The sequence below is a fragment of the Heterodontus francisci genome, chromosome 13 (assembly GCF_036365525.1).
Source record: "Heterodontus francisci isolate sHetFra1 chromosome 13, sHetFra1.hap1, whole genome shotgun sequence".
In the NCBI taxonomy this organism is placed as follows: Eukaryota; Metazoa; Chordata; class Chondrichthyes; order Heterodontiformes; family Heterodontidae; genus Heterodontus; species Heterodontus francisci.
The window spans coordinates 96,057,488-96,073,540 of record NC_090383.1 but is presented as its reverse complement, the minus strand read 5'-3'; the positions used below and the strand labels follow the sequence as shown (position 1 = coordinate 96,073,540).

At 40.3% G+C, this 16,053-nt stretch overlaps 1 protein-coding gene across 3 annotated transcripts in view; it reads right to left on the bottom strand.

The window, feature by feature from the left end:
* LOC137376519 (tetratricopeptide repeat protein 7A-like) overlaps positions 1-16,053 on the bottom strand; it is a 319,646-nt gene that overhangs the window by 289,430 nt on the left and 14,163 nt on the right. For all 3 annotated transcript variants that reach the window (XM_068045223.1, XM_068045224.1, XM_068045225.1), the window contains exon 3: positions 9,701-9,869. In XM_068045223.1, coding sequence (XP_067901324.1) covers positions 9,701-9,869 — 169 coding nt within the window. The remainder of the gene's footprint in view (positions 1-9,700; positions 9,870-16,053) is intronic.

Sequence of the window (16,053 nt, the reverse complement as noted above, 5' to 3'; positions counted from 1 at the left end):
GAATAAACCTTTGTGCCATTTTAGATCATTATGATTTAGTGTTTGAATCAGCTGGGATTGATTAATATCTGATTAATGTAAATTATTTCAAAGAGCTTAAAGAACAGAAGCTTAACCAATGAAATAGGAAACTGAAAAGGATAGCATGCGCATCGTACAAGTCTGATAGTTTTACTAGTGTATCTTTATGAATATCAGACCCACCTGCCGTCCATGTCTCTGCTTTAAAGACGTCTGCAAACTCGACATGAAATCCTGTGACATTGATCACAAGTCGTGGGAGTCAGTTGCCAGCGTTCGCCAGAGCTGGCGGGCAGCCATAAAGACGGGGCTAAAATGTGGCGAGTCGAAGAGACTTAGTAGTTGGCAGGAAAAAAGACAGAGGCGCAAAGGGAGAGCCAACTGTGCAACAGCCCCGACAAACAAATTTCTCTGCAGCACCTGTGGAAGAGCCTGTCACTCTAGAATTGGCCTTTATAGCCACTCCAGGCGCTGCTTCACAAACCACTGACCACCTCTCGAGATAAGGAGGCCAAAGAAGACATCTTTATGAACATGGATCAGCACCTTCTGGATAAAGTGCAAATGGCAAGAACTTCAAAATACTGCTCGACAACAAACATCAGGCTAAGAGAATCATACATTTTTAAAGCATGGAGGGAAGCCATTTGACCCCTTACACCTATGCTTTCTCCTAGAGTCATCCCACTTAACCCATTTCTCCATACCTTTAAATTTTCTTTTTCAAATGTTTATTCACTTCCCTTTCAAAATCTTTTCGTAATTTTTGTTTCTGAAAGCTCTGAATAAAAAGAACTAATGCCTCCCTTTATTGATGATTAATTACCAACCAGTAGTTTTTTCCCCATTTACCTTATCAAAATCCTTCAAAATTTTGAACAGAATGTTATAGCACAGAAATAGACCATCAAATCTATGCCAATTTCTTTCCATGAACCTAGTCCAATATTACTTTCCTGCTTGTTGCCTACATCCTCTTCCTCAAGCTGCCATCCAATTCCCTTTTAAAATAATCCATTGACTCTGATTCTCGGGCAGAGAATCACACATTCTAACTAATCTGTGTATTATTCTAACCTCTCCTTTTATTCTTTTTGTGATTATCTTCAAATTGATGCCTCGTTACATTCTCATCAACCAAGACAAAGAATCAGTCATAGTTCACCTTATCAAAACCAGTCAGAAAGATTAAGAGTTCTATCTGATCGCTCTTAATCTTTTCAGCTTTACTGAAAAAGCCCCAACTTCTCAGGGTTTCATGACCCCACCTAATCATCTCTGATAACATCCCAGTCAATCTACACTACACCTTTTCTATTGGTTTTATGTTCCTGCTATAATGGCGTTCCCAAAACTGTATACAAAGCTTTACCTGCAGCTCATGGTGCTGTAGAAGCTCAACATTATCTTCTCGTTTTTGTATTCTATGCTGCTAGATAAAAACAAAGGACTATTTGTGTTTTTTAATGGCCTGATCTATTTGCGTAGCCATCTTTAACGACATGCGCACCTGCATTCCAAGATTCCTTCAATAAATTTAAGGTGCATTTCCTTTCCTTAATTCAAACTGTATTACTTCTCATTTTTCTAAATGCAACTGCATCTGCACCTATTTGTTCGTCTTCCAAGCCTATTTCAGTCCTCCTGCAGTCTTTCACATTCCTAATCACAGTATGCCACAACCCCCAAATTGGTATATTCAGCAAATTTAGATTTTTTAAAATTCTTTCACAGGATGTGAGTATCACTGGCAAGGTCAGCATTTGTTGCCCATCCCTAATTGCCCTTGACAACTGAGTGGCTAGCTAGGCCATTTCAGAGGCCAGTTAAGAGTCAACCTCATTGTTGTGGGTCTGAAGTCACATGTAGGCCAGACCAGGTAAGGACGGCAGATTTCTTTCCCTAAAGGACATCAGTAAACCAGATGGGTTTTTATGATAAGCAATGATCGTTTCATGGCACCATTACTGAGGCTAGCTTTCAATTCTTAATTCTAGACTCAATTCACTTATAACTGCACTTTCAAAATCCCAACTGTTTAGCCTTTGGCTATCCATTCCCCACAACATTTCTGCAGCTACTAATTTACTCAAATGCACCTTCACCTCCACCTTTGATGTCCTACTCTCCAATAAACGATTACTTCCTCTCACCCTGATGTTCTCTTTGCTTTAGCCCTCATCGCTGCTCCCTTAAGTCCAAGGGATGTGGACTTGAAAGGATATGGCGGACAACTGATTTAGCCATCCACCACCAGATCTGGCTGGACAACATAAAAGCACCATCAGGTGCTGCTCTTTGTCTGCTAAAACTGCTCACGATGCCAGGATCATCCTAGAATGCAAAGATAGCCCCACTTTATGACTGGTTTCTTTTCTCCACTGCAAACCATCTTCGTAAAACCCTCTTCTCTGTCTTCTCCACCTTCACCTTCACCTCCAATAAGCGCAAGGTGCTCATGAACTTTTGTCGCCAAGATACAGACCATCCGATCAATTGCCTCTGCCAGACTCCTCTCTTCTACTAGCTCACCAGGCTAAACTTCCTCTAAAGCGTCCTTCCTGCCCTAGCCCAAAACTCACATCTTTCTATCCTATCTCCCCTCATACCCTCCAAGCTTATCTTGTCAATGAGACCGACCTCCTGCGCCCTCAACCCTAGATCCATTAAACCGCTGACCACCCAACTTCCTATCCTGGCTCCATGTTAGCTGAAACCGTTACCAGTTCTCTCTTCAGGTTTTGGTCCCCGTCTTCTTGAAATCTGCTGTCATCGGCCCTCTCCTCAAAAGAAAAACCCTGACCCCACCATCCTTGCAAACTACCACCCCAACTCCAACTGCCCTTTACTCTCCAAAGGCCTTGAACATATTGTTGCCTACTAAATCCATGTCCATCTTTTCCAGAACTCCAGGTTTGAATCCCTCCAATCAGGTTCCCACCCCTACCACAGTACCGAAACAATTCTCAAAGTCACAAATGGCATCCTAGTTTACTGTGACAAAGGCAAATTATCCCACTTCATGCTTCTTGACCTGTCTGCAGGCTTTGACATGGTTGACTACACCATCCTCCTCCAACACCTCTCCACTAACGTCCAGCTGGTTGGGACTGCTCTCACCTGGTTCCATCCTTATCTAATCATAGCCAGAGTATCACTTGCTCTTTCTGCTCCCACTCCGTTACCTCTGGTGTCCCCAAGAATCTATCCACAGCCCTCTCCCTTTTCTTATCTGCCTGCTGCCCCTCGGTGACATCATCCAAAAGCACAGACACCAGCACTACCTTACCACCGCCTCTCTCAACTCCTCCACTGTTGCTAAATTATCGGGTGCTTTATCCGACATCCAGTACTGGAAGAGCAGAAATTTCCTCCAATTAAATATTAGGAAGACCGAAGCCATTGTTTTTGGTCCCTGCTCCAAACTTCGTTCCCTAACTACAGACTCCATCCGCCTGCCTGGCAACAGTCTGAGATTAAACCAGACTGTTCACAACTTTGCTGTTATATCTGACCCCGAGATGAGCTTCCAACCACGTATTTACGCCATCAACTGAGACTGCCTATTTCCACCTCCGTACCATCGCCCACCTTCATCCCTGTCTCAGCTCACCTGCTGCTGAAACCCTCATTCATGCATTTGCGGCCTCTAGACTTGACTATTCCAGTGCACTCCTGGCTGGTCTCCCATATTCTACCCTCCGTAAAGTTGAGGTCATCAAAACTCTGCTGTTTGTGTCCTAACCCGTACCAAGTCCCATTTACCTATCACCCCTATTTTCATTGGCCTACATTGGTTCCCGGTCAAGCAATGTTTTGATTTTAAAATTCTCATCATTGTTTTCAAATCTCTCCCCGACTTCGCCCCTCCCTATCTCTGTAATCTCCTCCAGTCGCACAACCCTCTGAAACATCTGTGCTCATCTAATTCTGGCCTCTTGACCATCCCCGATTTTAATCGCTCCATAATTGATTGCCTTGCCTTCAGTTTCCTGGGCCCCAAGCTCTGGAGTTCCCTCCCTCCACCTCTCTGCCTTTCTCCTCACTTTCCTCCTTTAGGACACTCCATAAAACCTACCTTTTTGACCAAACTTTTGGCCATTTGCCCTAATAATATCCTTATATGTCTCGATGTATTTTGTTGTATATTGCTCATGTGAAGTGTCTTGGGACATTTTATTACATTAAAGGTGTTATATAAATACAAGTTGTTGCTGACCATTTCTGTATAAAGTGAGAACAGCACCAACATGCAAATTGGTGGATCTATTCCTAGGAACTTATTTGTACTCCTGCCTTGTGTTTTCTGCCCTCCAACCATGTCTCTATCTATGTAGCCACATTCCGTCTTGCTATAAGCCCCTCACACAGAATCATATCAAATACTTTTTTTTCCAAAATTCATATAAACCACATCCATTTCATTTCCTTCATCTATCTGTATTATCCAAAGAATTGCAAGCTGTGCTGACTGACCTATATTAACTCCTTTCTACACTGCTTAATAATTTCTTCCCATATTATGGAGTCCAGTAGTTTGCAGACAACTGAAGAAAGACTAACAGGCTTATAATTGTCCAGCCTCTGGCACAATTTTCCTTTCCAAACAATTTTGGGAAGTCATAATCAAGGCCGTTGCTATTTCTTATGATGTTTCCTGTAGCATCCTCTAATTTAAAACATCAGGTTTGAGTGATTTGTCTACCTTAAGTTTGAGTAATTTATTCAGTACCAGCTCTCTTTGTATAATAACCTCCACTAACTATAATGTATCCATTTCTAGCGATTTTACAATGTCAATATTGTTACATGGGTTTCCATTTTTTGTTAAAACTTGAGAATCTATATTTTTTTTTAAACTGAAAAGGATTTCATGGATGCTAGAATCTTGAAGAAGCTAAACTTTGGGGTGTTTTTTTCAAAAAAGGTCAACAGAAGGTTGACCAGTAAACAGGTTTTTACTGGGAAGCACATGATTTCAAGTAAACATAGCAGGGGATTGTGTTTTGACTCAAGAGCTATTTTGCTTATTGACAAGACAAGATTTGTGATCGTCATAGGACTTGCCTGGAAAACGTTCGTTTCATTTTTGAACTATTAAAAAAGTCAGCTGGTTTTTGGATAAAAGGAGGCAATTGGAGTTTTGCTTATTGACCTGCCAGGAGAACAGAAGAAAATCCAGACAACTGTTACCGCTTTTTGAAGAATCCCTGTTCTTGAAAAGCAAATTCTGCATGAGGTTGTACTGTTGCCTCCTGTATTTTGAAAAACTCCTGAATGTTTGCAGAAAACCTTGCATCTTTAAAAGAACTTTGCATCGAATGTGAGAGAATTGAAACCTTTGCGGCTGCACACCTGATGGAAGACCTATGTGAAGCCTTCTGTAGTTGAATTTCTTTGAACGTCTACCCAAACAGACTGTTCAGCAACATCGCCTGGAAAAATTCCTAGTGGCAGCCACCTATTCAACTTTGGGATACCTCACCAAAACAAAGGACTTCCATATCATCGATTAATATAAGTTTTGTTTTTCCTTCGTGTGTGTGTGTGTGTGTGTGTGTGTGTGGGGGGGGGGGGGCGCTAGGATAAAAATAAGGGGCTTTAATATTTCAATTTGCATGTATGTTTACTTTATTATTGGGTAAAACTTGGGGTATAATAAACAGATAATTTTGTTTAAAGATTGGTTGCTGTGCTTTATTCTGGGGAAAAGTAGAATATCTGATTGACTGTTTCGTTAAGTGGGAAAATTTAAAATATACGTTGTGACCTGTGGAGAAGTGGGACTGAATTAACAGTGCCCTCCTCCCGTCTCGGTTGTAACAATATGCACTTGAAAACTGACACTAAGTGAGCATTTGGTATTTCCGCTATTCCTTGCTGTCCACTACAAGCCTCCCTCCTTCACCTCTGCCCCAATCTTCACTATTCTCTTGCTACAAATGTGCCTTTAAGAATGTCTATTATTAAGCCTTGATATTTTTTGTTAATTTTCTCTTATTATCCTTACCTCCTAGCCTTTCTAATTTCCCTTTTTTCCCCCAAATTCTTCACATTTATCCTGGCTTTCCTTATTTTTTCTAAGTTTAAAATACTTTTTTTAGATTCAAGTTTGATCTAATCTCTTTATTTATCCATGAACTCTAGCCTTTGGTACATTTGTTTTTTCCCCCTTACTAGAACATGTATGTCATTGTACCCTTGCCAATTTTACCCTCCATTTAAATTGAACATGGTTCCTGTTTATTTTGCTATAATTTGCTCTTTTGAGTCAATTACTTTGTCCTAGACTTTTATTTTTATGTTTCTATTCTTCCACTGAACCTTCTGTTCCCCTATCTTTTTTTACTTCAGTAAGTCAAGCTGAAAGACAGAATAGACACATTCGCCTATTCTTCACATTTATAATTTGTAAACAAATCACTCTTTACATATAATTTAGTGGGTGGATAAAATGCTAATTATTTGCTGTTGAGTGGAAAATGCTGTAAGCTGCACAATGTAAACTATTAAAATATATTAACCCGATAAACTATTTCCTGTCCAAGGTTTGAATCCAAAAATGTACGTTAGAACTCACAGATAAATACATTTTTGTGGTAATTTCTGGAAATGCTTATGATTGACATGAAGACTGACCACTTACAGAAGATGCCAGCTGCAAACCCAATAACTACACACCCACTCTCCAGAAAATTATTTATTACGTTTTCAACTAGCAAAGTACAAATAAATTTCAGTCAAGTTAACAATGTCTTCATATATCATTCAAGGGAAACATGGGCGTGGCATCTGTATATTTAATTACTTAATAAAAAAAGTACTCTCTCAGGAACCGATCACCAGGAAATAATTAGTTCAGCATTTGCAGAGATCTATCTGAAACTTACAACCTAATACTGCCAGACACACCACAATGATGTTTTGCAAATTTTGTGGTAGTCACCAGAACCCATGAAAAACATTCAACTGCAAGTGGTCATGTAAAAGAAATCAGGTGAGACCAAGTAGAAAAATGAACAAAAAAAACCTGAAAGATCAGAAGGTAACAGGAAGAAAATAATAGAATGACTGCTGGTTTATCTATTAACTAATATATATGTAGTCTTTTAAGTCATTTATCCTTGTTCCCAATTTTTACCTGAAGACATTTAATTGATTTTATGAAATATGTTTCGCCTAATTATTGAAATACCTGCTCCTACTACTCTTTTACTTTTCATTACACAAGTATAAAGTGCAATGAATGATATACACACACTGATCAAACCATTCCTGCCATGTAATGGGTAGTGCAATTTAAGTACAAATGCTGGAAGTTTTAAAATGACTGGAAGCTGCATCATACATGGCCCAACACCAGCTGATGAAACAGTGCTTACACTCCAACTGGAACATTAGTCGCACCACTGCTACATGCAGATGTTTGTGGCGAGTAAAACATTCTTTGAATCCAATCCATCCTGCTAGGTGAACTCACACTGTGTAACACAAGAGGAAATAACTTAGGTGTTCAAGCTAAGAAGTCTCTAACAAGATATCCATTTATGGCAGCGGTACCTATAGTACAGCCAGGGGAACCTTGTGGCCTGCCTCCTGCTTACCACCAGTGGCTTTTGACAGGCTTGGTGTTTGATGGATTTCTGTTTGTGGTCTGCTCAGCAGTAGACTGGTTTCACTACTGAAATTCAGTGCTTTTCTTCTATTGCTGACCCTGAAACTCAATTATCCTTTCCCTCTTGTGAAGGGAGACGCACTACAAAAATAAAAAACTGCTTTTGCTGTTCACAGAATTCCAACTGTCCACAGTGACATGTTTGGAAGTCTGGGAAAGATAGATTTTTGGTCTCGCAGGAAATTAAGGGAAATGGGGAACAGGCAGCAAAGTGGAACTGAAGCCCAAGATTAGCCACAATTGCATAAATGGCAGAGCAGGCTCGATGGACCATAGGTCCACTTCTGTTCCTATTTGTGTTCTTGTGAACGCCCTTCCTAACAGCACTGTGGATGTACCTACACCCCAAGGACTGCAGCGGTTCAAGATAGCAGCTCACCACCACCTTCTCAAGGGTAATTAGGGATGGGCAATGAATGCTAGCCTAGCCAGCGATGCCCACATCCCATGAATGAATAAAGAAAATTGTGAAGGAAGATGCTACATTAACATTGAACCCAGAAACTATACCACTTTTAAACTGAATGCTTTAAATGCTTCAGTAGTACTTTCGATACGGGTTTGCCACAGCAGTACTCTACTTGTCTCCAGTGAGAGCCAAGCAGATTTCCAATGTCGGCACAGTGGTGCAGTCGTTAGCACCGCAGCGTCTCAGCTCCAGTGACCTGGGTTCAGTTGTGGGTACTGCTTGTGCAGAGTTTGCAAGTTCTCCCTGTGACCGCGTGGGTTTCCGCCGGGTGCTCCGGTTTCCTCCCACAGCCAAAGACTTACAGGTTGACAGGTAAATTGGCCATTGTAAATTGCCCCTAGTGTAGGTAGGTGGTAGGAGAATGGTGGGGATATGCTAGGGAATATGGGATTAATGTAGGATTAGTATAAATAGGTGGTTGTTGGTCGGCACAGGCTCAGTGGGCCGAAGGGCCTGTTTCAGTGCTGTATCACTATAACTTCTAATGTCCACACTGCTTTCAGATCGAAATGCTGGCAACGTTTTTGATGTTAAATAAAAAGTTGATTATCCTTTTCAGTTCTTTGCTAATACTCAAAATATCTGAAAAACAATTCATGGAAACTTCTTAAACTTTAAAATTGAAGCTTGCTTTGTACTTTCTGCTTAAAAGACCCATTTTGCAGTAATGAAAAATGAGTACAACCTCTCTCCAAAACAGTCTGCGTGAAATTTAATAGGGTTTTGCTAACAATCGATGGTTACAGCCAAATTAAAATTAACACATTTCGAATTGATTTAACAAAATATAAAAATTCAAGTCATGGTCAGTCAGTATGAACATATTACTGCAAATACTAAAGAAACTGTTCCTGCTCTCCTCTACTGAAGAAGTGATAAACTAATTTTAATCATTTTCTTCAGCATGACATAACCATATTATAAAGCACAATACTACTTTCACATTAAACTGTGCTGCTTCTATAAAGTTGTTTAACCAGATAGTTGAGATACATTATTTCAATATAATTCATAATTCCAATATTCAATTAAGATCCCCGGTTCCAATACCTATTGAGTGATTCCTACTGGATTATGCTCAACTATGACACCCTCCACATTCATGTAGACTGTCAATACTCATTATTCAAGCTGTTGCTTGAATAAAGTACTGATTGGTAGCTGTTAGCTTTGGAATTGCATCCACATGTGAAGGGGAGAGTGGGAGAAAACTGGGTATTATTTTAATAAAACAAATATATGTGAAGAAAATCATTAAGTAAATGGTCATTTACCATGGGGATTGCTCTGAATGAGTGGCCTTGGAATCAAGACAGATTTTTCAATAATGCTCGCCCATGAAAACACCCATTAACAACTTACCACATTGCAAAAGATTAACAGTACAAAAAATGTTTCTCAAATCTGCTCAATACCTTAAAATAATCCAGCTGTACTTCTACGTAGTCTTTCCTAAGTTTTTCAATTTTCAGTAGATGTACTAAAGTTGTCATTAAAAAGTATTATATAGCAAAATAAAAGTTAACTGTGGTTACCTTTAATAACATAGGCTTCTGCCAAGAGCCTTTTCTTATAAAGCGGTTCATCTTCATTATAAAGGTCATCGATTCCTACCCGGGCATACATGCTGAGTGCATCGTGATACGACCCCTCCACAAAATGCAGTTTTGCTAAGGTAAGAATGGCTTCAGTCATCAGATTGTGCTGAAAGAGGAGGAGAACAAAGCTGTTGGCACCCATCATAGTAAGTTTAAGTGATTAAAAAAAACTATGTGCCTTACTATATTTACGAAAGCGCTTCCATTTTTAATATTTTTTGAGGACTCGTGTTTTAGAATTGTGGAGATGGATTCATTGGAGGATTGAAGGACTGGATTCCACAAATATAGGACTTTTTTTTTTAAAAAGGGTCACTGGGAGGACTCTGTTTAAAAACATTACTGAATGTCACATGTCTTCAGCTAAGTAAACAACAGGTGCCTTCTGACTATGGGAGTTGTTTACAAGAGAAGGGACATGTCAAGATTTATGGTGCTCAAGAGTGGGTTTCATTTTTAAATACTGTTTTGAGAAAGTTGGGTGTGTAGCCTGCTGAAAGAAAACACCCAGCTCATCTTTTCTCCACCTCCCTGAGAAACACTGAAAAAATCCAGCGTGCAATAGCTGTAACATCTGATGCCACATTTCTCCAGAGAAGCTTTTGGATGACTTCCTCTCCACATCTCCTAAATGAACTGCTTCTGAAAATATCCCAGTGACCCATCTAAGCCAGACTGTATGCCATCTGAAACATAACATATCTTATCCATTCTATTCAAGAATTAACAAGCACTTTGGCCAAAGCATCTTTATTTTTTCCTTTAACCGGTGTGTGTGTTGGGTATTTAGAAGGGAATATATATATTTACTGTCATATTTCAAATGGAGTTAAAGCTTTGCATCTTTATTGACCAAGTCTTGTTTTTATAATAAATTAACACTTTTGTTGTTTATTAAAGAAACCTGGTTGGTGAATTTTATTCTGAAATAAAAAGAGTATATAATTGGCCATATTGGTAACTGGGTACACATTTAAATATATGTTGTGACCTGTGGAGAAGTGGAACTAGAGAAAGACAGTGCACTGCTCCCGCCTTGGTCATAACACTATATGAGCAAATTTTGAAAATAACAAATCATTACCTAATCTCAAGTTTGATCACATCTTCAGTAATAGCTGCTGTGTGCTCGTAAGGCTAGTTGAAAGTCAAATTCCTTCATATTCTGATATACAGGACGTACTATATATATTATATATCTGGAAGAAATGTGGTATCGCCGATGGCAATATATTCATTCCATTCCATTACAGTGACTACCCTTGACTTGGAGGCAGCATTTGACCAAGTGTGGCATCAAGGAGCCCTAGCAAAATTGAAGTCAATGGGAACATAGGGGGAAAGCTCTCCGTTGGTTGGAGTCATACCGGAACAAAGGAAGATGGTTGTAGTTATTGGAGACCAATCATCTCAGCCCCAGGACAACACTGCAGGAATTCCACAGGGTAGTGTCCAAGGCCCAACATCTTCAGCTGCTTCATCAATGACCTTCCCTCCATCAAAAGGTCAGATGTGGGGATGTTTGCTAATGATTGCACAGTGTTCGGTACCTTTCATGACTCATCAGATACTGAAGCAGTTTGTGCCTTCATGCAACAAAACCAGGACAAAGCAGCCCACTTGATCGTCACCCCATCCATCACCATAAAACATTCATTTTCTCCACCACTGTTACACAGTGACAGCAGGATGTACCATTTACAAGATGCACTGCAGCAACTCGCAAGCTTCCTTCGACAGCACCTTCCAAACCTGCCAACTCCTAGAAGGACAAGACAGCAGGCGCATGGCGACAGCATCAACTGCAAGTTCCCCTCCAAGCCACACACCAACCTAACTTGGACCTGTATCGCCGTTCCTTCCCTGTTGCTAGGTCAGAAACCTGGAACTCCCTCCCCAACAGCACGGTGGATGCGCTTACACCACATGGACAGCAGCAGTTCAAGAGACAGCTCACCATCACCTTCTCAAGGGCGAATAGGGATAGACAACAAATGCTGGCTGAATAAAAGAAAATACTGAAGTTGAACGACGAGAATCACGACTTTCAATAAATGGCGCAGTGAGTTTTTCTATCTGAAACATGGGCTTAAATCAAGGCTGGCAGAAAAAATATCTCCTCTATCTGCAAGGATCTTTTCTAAGATGAATCTGCAGCATCTCAATCCAAGCCCTTGCTTGGAGACCCAAAAGTAAATCTAACTCAGAGGATTGGCATTGGAAATGGAAAAAATTAATTCTGGTGCAATAAAGGATACTCTCCTGGGGCTAGTACAAAGTAGAGGGAGTTTCTCTCTACATCTAACCATACCATACTTGACCTAGGATGCTTGATGCTGGGTAGCTGCAATGGAAAATATTCCACTCCACAAAGCTAACATCCCTCACTGGAACAAAATCAAAGCCTACTTTTTTCAGTGTGCAAAAAAAAAATGCTATCAGAGTTTATGTACACAGAAGACTAACCTCTGCTTTTCACCTCAAGTTACTACACATCACAGAACCAGCCTCCATAGTGATGGATAAAGGTCAACAGCTCAAATCCACAAGCCATGTATTCCTGAAGTTGGCCTTCAATTGAGGGGAGGAAACCTGAAAATTCTCATAACTAACAGATGGATCTAGGGAACATTCTTCAAATTTCTTGGATACCAGGCACATCAACAACAGGAAACAGCCAATGTGGAAAGCTTGCAAACTTTCTCTGTAATTCATTGTTTTCATTAAATTAATTCTATTTAAAGGATCTGTATATGATGGCAAGAAGGGGAAACCAAGGGGAAAAGTGAAAAAAAACCTATAACTAAAACTTCAACAGTCAAGACAACATTTAAAAGCAGACTTATTGTAAATTCAAGGTTCGCTGAATTAAATGTATGCCTCAAGAGATCTTAAAGATGGCAAAATCAATGTTTAACATAGTGCTCATTGCCTTGGGTCAATTGGGGTAGAAGGAAAATAGGGAAGACCCGAAGAGGATGGCTAACAAATAAATTTCCAACCAAAAAGGATTACAGAAGTGAAATAGAAAAAGCTAGTACAGGAGATTGTTTAGCCATGATGGCTTCCAACAATCAAATAGCCTTTTAATAAAAGCAAAATACTGCGGATGCTGGAAATCTGAAATAAAAACAAGAAATGCTGGAACCACTTAGCAGGTCTGGCAGCATCTGTGGAAAGAGAAGCAGAGTTAACGTTTTGGGTCAGTGACCCTTCTTCGGAACTTTTTTAATTTTTATTTCAAATAGCCTTTTAACACTTGTTATCTCTACTTACACATGAAATCAGTTTGGTGAAGTGCAGAAGGGTTGTGTAGCAACAGGAAGGAAGAAAAAAAAAGAAAGAATTGCATTTATATAGCAACTTTCATGACCACAGGACGTCCCAAAGTGCTTTACATCCAATGAAGAACTTTTGAAGCGTAGTCACGGTTGAAATATAGGAAACTAGCAAATGTTTTCAGAATAGGAGGGCTGAGAAAGTAAATTGTTGGGAGGACAAAAATTGATTTTCTTCTGCAGAAATGTTTTATAAAAGCTGTGAAAATTAAACAAAAGCATCTCAGTTTGTGATGAAAGATGTTGTGGATTCACACCAACACCAAATGATGTAACATGCTTTCACCAGAGACAGTTTCTTATACAAAAAGCTGTCTGACAATGATGGACATCATCTCAACACCAGAACAATAGAAAGCCAGAGAAAGAATAAAGGCAAGCTGGTATTACTGATCTTAGTCTGTCCCATTTTTCTGTGGGCTACATTAAAGGAATTAAGCTGGAATCCAAAGTAGGATTCTGTCATTCTTATATTTTGTTTAACAAAATCCCAAGGATACAGTTAATGTAATTCGAACAACATTTCACACATGCTGGTATTTAGGTGATGGATCACCAACCATGTTGCAGGGAGTGGAAGAAACATAAGAGTAGGCCATTCAGCCACTCGATCCCGTTCCACCATTCAATACGATCATGACTGATCTGTATCTTAACTCCACCTACCTGCCTTAGTTCTACAACCCTTAATACCCCTGCCTAACAAAAAAACTAAATCTCAGTTTTGAAATTTTCAAATTGACCCAGCCTCAGCAGCTTTTTTGGGGATTGTTTTCCAGATTTCCATTACCCCTTGTGCAAATAAGTGCTTTCTGACATCACCCCTGCATGGTCTAGCACAAATCCCACAGTTATGCCCCCTTGCCCTATCTTTTCTGGGGAATACAAGCCTCATCTATGCAACATGTTCTCATAATTTAACCCTTTTAGCTTAATATCACTCTGGTGATTCTGCGCTACCACCCCTCCAAGGTCAATATATTCTTCCTGAGGTGGCCAAGATTGAAAACAGCATTCCAGACGTAGTCTAACCAGAGATTTATAGAACTGTAGCATAACTTTCATGCCTTTGAGATCAACACTAACATTCCACTAGCCTTTTCCAGTGCATTTTGTACCTGTCCATTAGCTTTTAGTGATTTCGGCACTTGGACCCCTAAACCTCAATGCTCTTCCAAGTTCCTAGTTTTTTTTTTAAACCATTTAGAAAATATTCTGATCTATCTTTCTTAGCTCCAAGGTTGACTTCCCGACACTGAACTCCATCTGCCACAGTTTTGCCCACTCACTTAATCTATCAATGTTCCTTTGCAACTTTCTGCTCCCATCTACAGTATCTACTATGCCACTAAACTATGCTTAGAACTTAAGCAGGGAAGCTGATCGGATACTCCACACTAGTGATTGAAAACACTGTGTTGTCAAATGATAAATCTATTATGAGCTTTTAAAAATACATCTTAAATGGGCACTTTGATTTAACTGGGAATGGGAAACAAATTGATTGAGTTACAGGGAGATGGCGACAAAAGTAACACTGAGAAAGAGAAGTGATGAATGAGGACAATCCCAACCCATGCAAACATCGGTTATACAAAAGTAAATACTGCAAATGCTGGAAATCCAAGTCAAAACAGAAATTGCTGGAATCACTCAGCAGGTCAAGCAGCATCTGTGGAGAGAATGAATGTTACTGGACAGGATTTTGAGCCCTTGCTGGGGCCAGGGCCAGGAACGGAGATGGTGGGTACTAAAAATAGCCCCTCTCGCACGAGTAGCTGACATGGCTCAGTAAGAGCCTATTGAGGCCAATTAAAAGGAGGCCAATTGGAATTTTCCAGTCAGTCTCCAGAACTCCTAAGGCAGAGGGGGACAGTTTAACTGCCTGGTGGCAGCCTCCTGGCTGCAGATCAGAGTGGGGGCCAGGGCTCCAGGCAAGCATAGAGGCCCTCCCTGCCTGCGTGCAGGAGCTGCTCAGGCCACACAGTAGTGGGATTCCACCCCACCACAGAGATGGCCTGGCTGCAAGATTCATTTTTTAAAATTTAGATTCAGAAAAAGTTGAAGGGTCCCTCCATAGTGAAGCACCCTCTCCTCGCTTATCCTCTCTTGCAGCCTGCTGCTCCTTTCAAGCTGGAAGGCCTCTGAATGTCCCTCCAACTTCAAGAGCCCGATTAAGGACGGCAAACTCGCCCCATGATAATTAGCCACCCCCATGAAAATCACCATGAGTGACTGCCCTGCCCACCCCCAGATCTCTCCCCTCCAGAGGTGGGTTCAGGAACCAGAGCCAGTCCCAACCTCGGTTTCCACCCTTGGAGGGAGAATCCTGCCCAACGTTTCAGGTCGACGACCTTTCATCTGTACTGCAAAAAGTTAGAGATTGAACAGGTTTTAAGCAAGTACAGAGGCTGGGAAAGGGGAGTAAAGAACAAAAGGGAAGGTCTGTGTTTTTAGTTGTCATTTTAATTCTCCACCCCACTCCCATTCTGAAAATACAGATGTAAACCATCAATCTGATTTAACGGTTCATTTTCCTCTGTATGCAAAGAGAAAAAAATAGCTTTAGTAAACGTTGGAAGTTTGTAACAGTTCCGCAAAAAATACATTTTACACATAGCAGGAGAACATAACCTACTGACGAACTAAGAAATTAAACGTTCTTGGCCCCAAATGCAAGACATCTTAAAAAGAATTACAGATTACTAACATCCAAAATTGTTGACCAAAATATAATTTTATAACCTGAGAGAGAATAAAAAAGAACTCTACTTCTGAACAGGATCTGGCATTAGCCCCAAAACTACACCTCATTTAATAATCTATTATTTTCCGGTGCTATGCATCAACAGTTTATTCTATATACACTGAGGTAGCAGCAGCTTCCTCTAACATCACCTTATGCAGTAGGAAAGGAAATATACATGTGTGTGTGTAAATGACATCCTATGT